A 12,557-nucleotide genomic window follows, 5' to 3' on the forward strand; every position below is an offset into this window, starting at 1 on the left:
AGCTGATGGCTTTTACAAAACTCCTATCAATATTGTTAACAATAGAAAAATCAAACCTTGGACGTCTGAAGCGATCATCCCGATCAAGGTCACTATCTTTGTCAAACTCACGATCCTTTTCGTTTTCATCAATATCTTTATCTCTATCCAACTCACGGTCTTCCGAAGGTCTGGAGTCTCGCGGGGGTCCCCAGCTGTCTTCACGAGCTTTCTCTCGTTCTCTCCATCCACCTGTTAGTAACAAAGGGAATCAAATTATTTTCTGACTAAACTTGGAGTAGTCGAGAGAGAAGGGTTTACTTGCCTTCACAGTAACTGTGATTCTGCTTCAAGTTTTTGTCCATTTGGCTCCCACCTTGAGTGGGATCCACAAAGACTTGAAGAAGTACCTATGTAATGTAGGTCAGGTGCCTCATTCACCTGAAGAAATCCATACTCCCCATGGATTTTAAGCGGCAGCGCTTGAACGTGGCTGTGTAAAAAACCTCCACGAAGGGAATAGCTCCCAGCGCTGGTGCACTGTCTACAATGGCACTTTGCAGCGCTCGGAGGGGAAGGGGGCTCACTGACAGAAATGTCAAAATAAACACTAAGTAACAAGTTCAGACCTAGCTAAGCACTACAGGAAATCAGAAAACAACTGTAATAGCCATTACCAGCTAAGACTTCAAATAACTGACTGGAAATATTTTTTGCATGCTATAAATAAAAAGGTGCACAAAACCACAGAGGTACCAAAGTCCAACTTATTGGCTGATGAATTCCAAATTCTCTTTAAAAGAGGCTGACCTCTGGGACAGTTTAAAAAGGAAAGGGAGCCAAAGCTGCATTAGTCTAGTAAAAAGCTGATTCTGCCCCATGAGGGCATTAAAGTTTTTATTTCACATTGGTTAGTTCACAAGACAAGTGAATTCCCAGCATTAATATTTGACCTTTAAATATTTGCTACAGAAGCAATAAATATTGATTTAAACAAACAAACAAAAAAAACAGTAAAATGAAAAGGATCATTTAAAATGAGAGGGGCATCCAAATTAGCCAGATTGATCCAGCCATTTGCAACAGAAAATTAATAGACTCATACTGATTCCTAGTTTGAACTAGAGTATCTTTCAGACACACACCTAATCTTGGTTTAAAAATAACACACAGAGCTAGATCCAGTTATTTCTGCTATCTCAAGTATCTAGTACTTAATATACATCTTACTAAACTCAGCTAATTTCATTTTTGGAAGAGGGATAGAATTATGAAAAAAATCCATAGTTTAATTACAAAATTATTTTACCTGGTTTACCAAATGGTCTCCAAGGACCAGGTCTTGAATCATCACCACGCCTGGGCCCTCTGTCGTCATCCCCACCACGCCATGGACCTCTGTCATCATCACGTCTTGAGAGTCGATCCTCATCTGCACTACGCCAGGGGCCTCTGTCCTCATCTCGTCTGGAAATTCTGTCGTCATCCAGGCCCCGCCTAGGTCCCCTGTCGTCATCCAGACCACGCCTAGGTCCCCTGTCGTCATCCAGGCCACGCCTAGGTCCCCTGTCGTCATCTGCAGTGCGCCAACTCCCCCTGTCGTCATCCAGGCCCCGCCTGGGTCCCCTGTCGTCATCCAGGCCACGCCTGGGTCCCCTGTTGTCTTCTGCAGTGCGCCAACTCCCCCTATCCTCATCCAGCCCGCGCCTGGGACCCCTATCCTCATCCAGCCCGCGCCTGGGACCCCTATCCTCATCTGCAGTGCGCCAATTCCCCCTGTCGTCATCCAGGCCACGCCTGGGCCCCCTGTCGTCTTCCAGGCCACGCCTGGGCCCCCTGTCGTCTTCCAGGCCACGCCTGGGCCCCCTGTCGTCTTCCAGGCCACGCCTGGGCCCCCTGTCGTCTTCCAGGCCACGCCTGGGCCCCCTGTCGTCTTCCAGGCCACGCCTGGGCCCCCTGTCGTCTTCCAGGCCACGCCTGGGCCCCCTGTCGTCTTCCAGGCCACGCCTGGGCCCCCTGTCGTCTTCCAGGCCACGCCTGGGCCCCCTGTCGTCTTCCAGGCCACGCCTGGGCCCCCTGTCGTCATCTGCAGTGCGCCAACTCCCTCTGTCCTGATCTACGCCCCGCCTAGGTCCCCCATCCTCGTCCACGCCCTGCCTGGGTTCCCCGTCCTCGTCCCGCTTGGGTTCCCCGTCCTCGTCCCGCCTGGGTTCCCTATCCTCGTCCCGCCTGGGTTCCCCATCCTCGTCCACGCCCCGCCTGGGTTCCCCGTCCTCTTCCACATCCTGCTTGGGGGCTCGGTCTTCATTTGCTTCCCGGGAAGAAGGCTCTTTCTCTTCAGCACCACCACGTCTAAGTAGATCATCTCCTCTTCGGAAAGGTCTTTCATCCTCACGCCCTTCTCCACGGCGCCATTCCCTATTAAACAACATGAAAAGGGTGAAAAGTGAAGAAAGGTTTATTTATTAGAGCAGCGGGTCCAACCTGTGGCCCTTGAAGGTGCACGTTATGAAGAAAGCGTGCAATTGACTGCAAGTTGAAAATACGTTCCCCAACCAGTTGCTATTTCTAACTGGAAGTATCTGAATCAGCCTCATCACTGTCAAAAGGAGGTAGGAGGCATCACCTCCCCCGTTGCCCCAGAAACTGCTCTGAGCAGCTGTTGTCCCTTCTAGGCTACAGCTGCTCCCCTGCTGGCCACTTGCTGAACTGCAAAGAGAATAAGTCTGGCTGCTCCACTGCCTCTTCCCTGCTGATTTGTGGGAATCCAAGAAGAGCAGGAAAGGCATTTGAGGGGCTCTGCCAGAGTCTAAGCCCTGGCCTACACTGGCGGGGGAGGAGGTAAAAATCTATCTAAGCTACGCAACTTCAGCTATGTGAATAACGTAGCTGAAGTCGACGTACTTTGATCTACTCACTGCGGTGAGTCGACTGCTGACGCTCCCCCGTCGACTCCGCCTGTGCCTCTTGGCCCGGTGGAGTACAGGAGTTGGGGGGGAAGGGGCCTTACCCCTGTCTGCGTCCCCCCCCCCCTCCCAGAGCCGCAGCCCCACTCCAGGCCCCGGCTCTGGGGGCGTGGACAGGGATGAGGGGGGGCATGAGGTAAAAAGTTTGGGGACCACTGGTCTAAGGGAATGACTGTTAAAGGATGGCTCCCATCTCTTCCTCCCTGCCTCACAGTGCAGTCCAGAAGTTGGTAACCAACAATCACGTACAGGTCCATCACAGCAGCCTTGGAATGCTTTAACTGGCAACAGTCCCATAGGGGTCATAATCCAACTTGGAATGGTCAGAGGACAATGCGCTCCTGGCCTCTCATCTTCCTCACCCTCTGTGCTAGGTGGCTGCAGGTAGGGAGGTACAGGATATTGACAGACTGACTATGCCCTCTGGGGACTACCCCATTCTGAAGTGATGCAAAGGGAGCACAGCAATGGCAGAATCTGCGCCATAATACTGATTGTGGCTCCCTGATCTTTTGAAATATGTTTGGTCCTCAAAGCTGAAAAGATTGGATACCACTGGATATGAGTGTGAGCTTTCTTACTTGTCATTATCCAAGATATATTGTTTATTTTAATGCTTCACCAAGGGCTCTATATATATTTGGCCTGCACCTCTTCATTCACAACAGCACTGAATACAGTAAGGATGTATTTTACATATTTATACAGGTCACAAGCCATGGTTCTGTCAAGAGGTGAAGGTTTCCTCCCAATTTTAGGAAATTAAACAAACTATTTGTGGGGAATGAGGGACAGTTTATTATGAAGATGGAGGGTGGTGTGTGTCTTTTAGGAATTACGAATCAAGGTGTTAACCTGGATTTGAATTTCTCATGAATTTGAAAAGTAAAAATGCACATTATTGGACTGCTTAGAGGTAAACTACAAAGATTTGGTTAAAAAAAATAATAATGTGGGATTCCAACAAGAGGGGAAGAGTATGCCGCTGTTAATTTGACACAACCCATACCTCAACAATCTTGAGAAATCTGAGATACAGCTTCCTGTTTCTTCTTCCAGAATGAGGGAGAGTACAATTACCTTTAACAAACAATGAGACAGCAATTCTGTTCTAGACTCCTGTTTGCACTCAAATTGGAGAATTCTCTTTCAAGCTAAAGTTTTTCCTACTCAGTCTCTGGTGAAAGGTGACTGTTTAGGAACACTAACAAAATTAGCTGTATGGGTGCTCTAAGTTGACAGAAGTAGTGATATCTATAACCATAGCAAAAGAAAGTCTATAACTCAGATTCCTCAGGATCTTAAGAAGGTAATTGTAAAATACTGTGCCAATTACTTCTGCTAATCTTTGTACCTTCAAGATTGTGAAATAATTCTTCAGATGGAAAGAAAAGTCAGGAGATAGGTACTGATTAGGGGCAACTGGGAGCTCTTTCAACTGTGAATATGGCTCTCTACTAAAATTCCCTTTAGAAATGAAGTATGTTTATTGAAGTTAGAAAGCGAATTGTAATCTCAGTCAAACATACTAACATATAGGGAATGACCTGCACACTTGTGGGAGGCTAACATACAGAATGTTCTATAGGGGGATAGCTTTTTGCAACAAAAACTAATGATCAGACAAGATTATTATTCAGTTCATTACAGAATGGCAGCAGCCACTCCACACTCAAGACTGCAACCCGATTTCCATTATAAGGTTTATGAGGTTGAAAGTAGGATGCCTTTGCAATTCATGTAGAATTTTTCTGCCAAGTTTCATGCTAATCAAAATGGGGGAGATCTGGTACTAGGATCTCTAACTTTTCCCAAATCCTGGTGGATGATGATAGTTTAAGGATTCTTATGCTCACTCATAACTCAAAAAGTACATAAGATACACACATGAAATACACATCAGGCCTTTTTTCCATTATCAGAAGCACATGAAAAGCTATTTGGGGCTCCTCTGGGGAGCAATACAAGTCATGCAAAAGCAACGGATCACCATCACTGATGTTTTTTTAAGAACAAGTTAGACAAACATCTATCAAGGATGGTCTAGATATACTTAATTCCTGCTTTGGCACAGAGGGAATACACTACAAGACCTACTGAGGTCCTGTCCAGCCCTACATTTCTATGATAGCTGAAATAATATCATCCCCTCTGATGAATTCCAGGGTTGTCTTCTGGTCCCTCTCAGGAATTAGAAGTGCTTGTTGTGAACAATCTCTATTTTCCCTAAAATGGGTGATTTGGAAACAGACACTCCTGTTGAGGGTGCATTCTAGAGCAACTGCCATCTGCCAAAGACCAATCTGCTTTTTTGATGGAGAGGTAATATTTTATATAATGTTTTTAGGGGTGATAAGTTCCTCACTCTGTGACACACACTGCACAGCCTCTATTCAGTTACAAACTTATTTTCCTTGGCTGTTTTGGCAAATTGCAGATATTATCTGGAAGATGACTAATTTTGTTGCCCGGATTCTAAGAGATTTATGCTTTCCTTTGTTTCTTACGTTGACCATCTTCCTTGTATGGTGAAGGCTGACTCTCCATTGACTAGACCACAGGTTCTCAACCTGGGGTTTGCAAACACATCCAGCATGTGTCAGGACTACCCTCTCCTTATGGCTAGGGAGGGGGAATCTGCAATTTTTTCCTGTTGTAACACAGGGTCATGGTCCAGAAAAGGTTGAAGACAACTAGGACAAATTGACAGCTAAGATGACCACCCTGAAGTCCTGGGTAATCAGTGTGAGGCCTGCCTGCACTCTACAAGTAGTTCCACGATTATGGACGGTCATATGGCAATTGGCATTTGAGTGATGAATGAAATGGTTTCAAGTGAAAAATCTACCTTTGCAAGACAATCTCTGAATTTCCTTACCTTTATTGGTGTCCATGGGACGATTCCAACATGACACCATTTGTGCTAGGAGCTGTAGGCATAAACTAAATATGTGTTCCTGCTGCTGCTCTGTGTTCTGCCCTCTATATCACTGCCTCTGCCTTAATTCAGAAATAGATTTCTGAACATTTTATTCAGTTGCAGTCAAATCTACATTACTACACTAGAGTCCAATATAAATTAACACATTCCTTGTACACCCAGACTACCACTAAAACCAATGAGACTTTTGGGTGCACAAATAATACAGGATCCCTACCTTCCATCTTAAGCAATGTCAGAAAGTATTATGGCTAGATTTGGCTTCAATTACTCTCTTGGGACAAATTAAAAGAATTGGTCAAGAAAACGTTCAATAGTCTTGCATATTAGCCTGTACTGATTTTGATTCTCCTCTCTCAACATTTTAACTGCATGGAAGAGAAAGAAAAAAGTTCTAACAGATGCACAGAGCTCCCAAAGACCAATATTTCTCCTTCTATGCAGTCATTCTCAAAATCCTCTCAGTTATCAGTGAACGTACCCAAATATCCTAAAACAGTCAGACCCAGGATAAGCATTTTAGCAAAAGAACAGCCTCAAAATACTGAGTCCTTAAACTCTCCCTTTTCAGTTTGTTTCCCTTCTCAATTCATGACATTTCTTTAGATCTTAGTTTCAGCTTGCAGCATATATTTTCAGCTTCTGTAAATTATCCTGGATTTTGAATTTCTTGCAAGGCTTTGAATTTTTGTTACATAGTTCTTCGATATCTCTCTCAATTCCTTAATGGAAAATTCCTAATACGATAGGTCATCACAAAGTCTAGTGACTCTCTTTCCCTCATTTTGAGCTCTGCAGCAAATCATTTAAGTAAAGATGATGGTTGATTAGGCTGCAGATTTAGCAAAAGAAAAATCATGTAATCAGCTGCTGGTTTATTAGAGGTTTGGTGGCATCCGCTGGATTTAATGTAAAGGTTTAAATAAACCAGGAAGTTTAATTGTATTCAATGTTCTAGATAAAAGGATGCTTGGATAAAAGTACGATAGAGTTTGGATAGGTCTTTATCATATCTTATCACAAGTCCCCTCTTCCCCATTTGCATTTTTAAATAGCTATACTCCTTCTGTCTTACTTTGGAATCCTTACAAAGGAGTTTAAAAAAATCCTTGAGGATAACTTTCAAAGATGCAAATGCTGGCCATAATAGAGGCAAAGGCTATTCAGACTGACAACAGGAAGAGTGCCTACAAATTGGGGGCCCAACAACATGATGCTGGATTTCCCTCTACCTACCTCTCTGGTGGTGCTCGTCTCCATTCAGATTCTGGCTCAGCTGTTCGTCTCCAGGTGTTGTCAGCATCTCTATCACCCCAACGAGATTCCTATATTCACCACAGGTAAATAGTAGCATCAGCTTTGGTAGCACAAAAATACAGAACTTCTAATATTTGCAATCCATTCACTTAACATCATGCTCTAGCACCAATTAAGCTGATGTTCTCTACAATGTAACGCTTGAATAACTGTAAATTGGCTGAGCTAAGGAACAGACGTATCAGATAATATGATACAAATAATATTTTTTTAGGTTTAAATTCTAGATTAATACAACAAAAAGTTTACTAGAGCTAATTAAGTACATGAGCAATATTGTAGTGTGACTTTAAGCAGCAGCTAGATTTAAATATATTAGAACTTAACCCATAAAGACATTTTAAACTAATGTACTACCATAAATAGCAGCAGATGTCCAGTCACTTCAATTCAACTTTTTAAAAAGTGTTCTTCATTCATTACATGATATGACCCACTATAACCAAGTAAAACCTTATAACAATAAGTGTTTACAGGTACTCTGGATATAGAGTACCTTTACACATTTATGTGTCTATGAAGTCTATCTAGATGTCTAGATATCAAGCACAAGCTCAAGATGGCTAAAACAGAGCTCCTAATCTTCCCACTTCACCTCCTTTTTCAATCACTGTGAACATCACCACCATCCTGCCTGTCACTTAGACCTGTAATCTGTGCGTCATCCTTGACTTGGATCCCTCTCTAGATCCCTACATTCAGGCTATGTCTAAATCTTGCAAATTCTCTCTCATCCATCCACACCGCTAAAACTCTCATCCAACCTCATCTCATATCTCAAATACAACCTCCTTTTCTCTGGACTTGACAAATGTAGTTGTGCCCCATTCATATCCATTCAGAATACTGATGCAAAGATCATTCTTCTAGCCCATCGCTTTCATCATGTCACCCACCCCTCTTTGAATCCCTCCAGTGGCAACCCCTCCTCTATCGCAAATATAACCTGCTTGTCTTCACTTTCAAAGAAAAGCCCTCTACAGCCTTTCACCTCTTATTTGCTACTGAAATGTTGACTCTTGCCTTCGATTGGCCACTGATGCCAGCGTCCATTACCCACATGCTTAATTTTCAAACAAGCACCTTTGTGCTTTCTCCCCTGCTATGCCTTATGCTTGGGAGAAGCTCCCCATAATCATCTGCAAAGCTACCTTATTATCCTCCTTCAAACTCTCCGTTGTTGTGATGCCTACAAAAAGATTTGACAACGGTTAAGCACCTGGGGCACTGATACTGCTGATCATGCTGACTAATACTGCCTTATTGTTTCCTTATATTCCCCTATCAATATCAATCTGTTGTCTCTCTCGTTTTATAATTATGATTATAAACCCTCTGGAGGCAGGGACCATCTTTTTGTTCTGTGTTTGTAAAGCACCTAACAGTTTTTTTGTGATTCACAGACACTTCATTTTACACAGAAACTATTTAGCATATGACATTTTTACAGTTAAATCCTTGGAAGTGAGTATTAAGCATAGCAATAATCAATGATCCATTTTACAAAGCAAAGTTTCTCCTACTATCAAACAAAAATAGACCATTTTTATCTAATCCTGAAACAATTTCATTTGCTAATGAAAAAAAGTTTCTGTACAAGATATAGAAGACGATAGATTTGCGTTATAGATTAGTCATATGAATGACTGATTTTCATATAGCCATCCACTTACTTAGAACAGTGACCTTCAAAATTGGATCCAACTAAGAAAGACATTTAAAGCTACTTGGTCAATGGTGTTTCCAAGCCTCTAAATTTGTATTTCAACATGGGCTTTATGCCCTACAAAGCCTAGCTCCTCCTCCAGAAGGGATATATGGAAGTTTTTATAGCAACCAGTTTGTTATGGAAATAAGTTTTCACACATTCATTACAATGACTCAAATAGAAAAAAAAACGGTCAGTGAGAGAGTAGGCCCTTTTGTAACAGTTGTGATTAAACATTCAGTTTGTGACTGAAAAGTTTTCCCTGTACTAAAATATGTACATTTAGTAGTGCTAGTAAGTAGTACTAAATTGAGAGCCCCGTAGATAAAGTTCTCTCTACACAAAAGATCACAGTTAACTACCTAGGATCATTCAATCCTTGCTTTCAGTGAGTCTGCCAGTTGTGAAGGCATTTTTTGGGTGATGTGCATACCTGTTCCCTAGGAACTGGAAATCAACTTTTCCACATAGGCAAATTAGTAATGAACAAGAGTGTCACCTGGTATTAAATGAGCTGGTGGTTTTAGATAGCCAAACAAATGTTTGCTAAGAACAACCACTTTTTCAAAAATATTTGTAGAAGAGTACTTCTACAAGTACTTCTACTTGTTTCAGTATCTCCGTGAATCACATCCAAAGGAGGACCTAAAACAAGCTTTCCCATTAGCAAGCATTAAAAATTAGAAAATGTCAAAGTTTTGTACAGGTAAGTTACAGGATGTAACACACATTTTTGGAATGACTTTATTATTATACCAATCCCCAAAATCATGACACAATTTAACTTATGAGTTTGGATTTTTTTTTAAATTGTTATTTCTAGTGTACTCTACTGAGAAAGTGCATTATTTCAGTTCGATTTTATATTATATTTTCAAAATGATAGCTTCTGATTTTTTAAAGATTTTTTTAGTCCTTCACTCTTCTAATCTGATGTAGTGAGTATGTTTATTTTTATGTTTAGACTGGAGTTTCCCTTTAATGGCTATTCTGATTCACAACTTTAGCATAAGCCATTACAATTTTGTTCCTCACTAGTCCCTCCCAATTCATCTGCGCTTACCACAATTAAATCTATTCTCTACCCCTTTAAACATATTGGTTCAATTTGTTGACAACTAATTTTCTGTGGCCAATGAATAAACTGTCAATTGCTGACACCCAAATATTAACTTCTGAACTAGACAAGCAACTAAGCACACAGAATTTACCTAAACTTTTCCTTATGGGTTGCACACCTCTACACGGCTTTCATTAGCCCACCTAAACTGCATTTTCAACTCCTTACAAAATATAGAGAGAGGAAGAGCAACCAGCTGATTAAAAAACTAATCACAATACCCTTCTTGAAAGTGGGTCATCAAGACCCCTCCTCTCCTCTTCTCTGCGACGCTCCCTCTCTTCAATTTCCTGCTCTCTTTGACGTTTTTTCCTCTCTACTTCTTCTAGTTTTCTGACACGCTCCTGGTATTCACGCTGTTCCTGCTCACGTTTTTCACGCTCAACACGTTCCTTCTCTTCGAGCTCTGCAACAAGAATTTGTATTCTTTTGAAAAAAATAAAATAAACTACCAATAGAGCAAATGCTCTCTGAGAGCAGTTTATAACTGGAGGAAAAAAGAGAAAGGGTAAACAATAGTCCTCCTCACACCCACAAACATCTAAGTAACCATTGTAGTATTTGTGAACAGCAGCATTCTTCTTTTGAAAGTAATTAACGTCTACATGATAGGAAAAAAACAAAATAATTGATCAACTTGATATCTGGCACAACAGCTGTTGGATATTTAATAAAGAAACCATGCAGATATCTATTTATCGCTGCACAAATCAAATTTATAAACACTAAAGGTGTGAAATATTAGTTAACACCATAACAACCTTGATGTACCTCAAGTATGGGCAAGAAGTTCTTCTTAAGGACGCGTCAAAAAAAGCAACTAATTATTTCATAAGCCATATAAAATCTTATCTTCATTCAGGATTTTTGTAAGATGTTTTATACAGGATACAGACCTGACACTTCAGGGCTTCAGTCATCCATTAACAGCGGGTTGGGAAAATATTTGCCCTATGGAAAGTTATTTCATATTTGTCCAATCTAAGGATTTCCAAGCATCATCTTCTGAAGTCTCAGGTACTAGCCACCACAGACAGAAGATACTGGACTAGAGAGAACACGCCAATGATCCGATATGGTAATTCTTGTGTTCTCAGTCTGGCAACAATGTTCCCTCTATTTTTTTCTCCTCATGTACGGAAAGAAAGATGGCGAGAACTCTAATTTGAAACCTTTGAATAGAGACTCTCCAACTCCCATTCTTACTCTATCCCCTCCTTCATTCATTATTGCCTCTTCATTTTCTCTCTTCATTCCACACACCTCTGCCCCTAGTGTGTCTGTGTGTACACAGAGAGAGAGAGCCAGCAGGCTGGGTGGCTGCACAAGCATGCCTCTCACAAGCTGCACTGTCTGGTTGCAATGAATATAGAACTTTCCTCCGAATGGAAAGGAACAGAAACATTTCCTACTATCCAATGGAACACAGTGACCTATACTTGACTTTGAAAGATTTTGGGATGGTTCAAGAAGGAATGAGCTACAATATCAGTCTGTTTATTCAGTGCATGTCTCTTAAATTTTTACCTTTAAGTATTTTTTCTTCTTGCAATCTCTGCTCTTCCTCCTCCTTTTCTCTGTAATAAGAAACACGCCTCTCCTCTTTGCGTTGTCTCTTACGTTCCTCCAAACGGTTATGTCTTTCTTCTGCTAACCTTTCTTCGAACTGTTTGAGTTTTTCCTGAAAAATAGCAAGAGTACAAGTAAAACCTTCAGAACTCAATCCAACAGCTGGAGAGTTATTTAGGTCACTGAACAAAGATGCAAAGAACTACAAAATAGTAATGTCAACAAATTTTGCAGTAGTCATCTTCCCATCCACTGGCCATTTTACGGGGTGATGGTTAAACTTTCCTCCTGTCAACCCCCTTCTGGGAAGTTAAGAATAAAGGGATGCAATGTCTACCTCTGAGAAATGGAATCAGCATCCACAATGCTAGTGCTTTGTTTCCTCAGAAACCCAAGTATGATAAACAGATGCCCAATCTCTCAGAAATCACAGGTAGTGCCACAAAAAGAGTCGCACATAGCTACCAGAAAGCTGCTAAAACCTCTTCCCTCTTTAACAGTTATTATAACAACAAGATAATTTAAATTCCTACTTTTGAGGAATATTGATTTTGACAGGTTCTCATATCCCTAAAAATCTCAGGAAAAAAAACTCTGAAGAGGTAACCCCTAAAGACAATAGATACATTTTTAAGATCAAGTATCAAAGGGGTAGCCGTGTTAGTCTGGATCTGTAAAAGCAGCAGAGAGTCCTGTGGCACCTTATAGACTAACAGACGTCTATGAGCATGAGCTTTCGTGGGTGAAAACCCACTTCTTCAGGTATTCACCCACGAAAGCTCATGCTCCTATACGTCTGTTAGTCTATAAGGTGCCACAGGACTCTTTGCTATTTTTAAGATCATAATTTTCCCTTCTAAATTCCATAATATTTATGGGAGGAAAACTGCTAAATCTCCAATACACTGCAGAGAAATTCAGAGAAATTTCAAAGCGCTAGAACAGGAAACTAAGTCA

The 12,557-nt window shown here is 41.6% G+C and overlaps 1 protein-coding gene across 1 annotated transcript in view; it reads right to left on the reverse strand.

Moving 5' to 3' along the window:
• The window catches only part of EIF3A (eukaryotic translation initiation factor 3 subunit A), a 48,749-nt gene that overhangs the window by 4,256 nt on the left and 31,936 nt on the right, over positions 1-12,557 (reverse strand). The window contains exons 16-21 of the mRNA XM_065407434.1: positions 11,559-11,712; positions 10,253-10,437; positions 7,123-7,211; positions 2,047-2,397; positions 1,289-1,836; positions 57-231 (exon numbers count right to left, since the gene is read on the reverse strand). Of these exons, the coding sequence (XP_065263506.1) occupies positions 57-231; positions 1,289-1,836; positions 2,047-2,397; positions 7,123-7,211; positions 10,253-10,437; positions 11,559-11,712 (1,502 nt within the window). The remainder of the gene's footprint in view (positions 1-56; positions 232-1,288; positions 1,837-2,046; positions 2,398-7,122; positions 7,212-10,252; positions 10,438-11,558; positions 11,713-12,557) is intronic.

Source organism: Emys orbicularis, chromosome 7, assembly GCF_028017835.1.
Source record: "Emys orbicularis isolate rEmyOrb1 chromosome 7, rEmyOrb1.hap1, whole genome shotgun sequence".
NCBI classification, from domain to species: Eukaryota; Metazoa; Chordata; order Testudines; family Emydidae; genus Emys; species Emys orbicularis.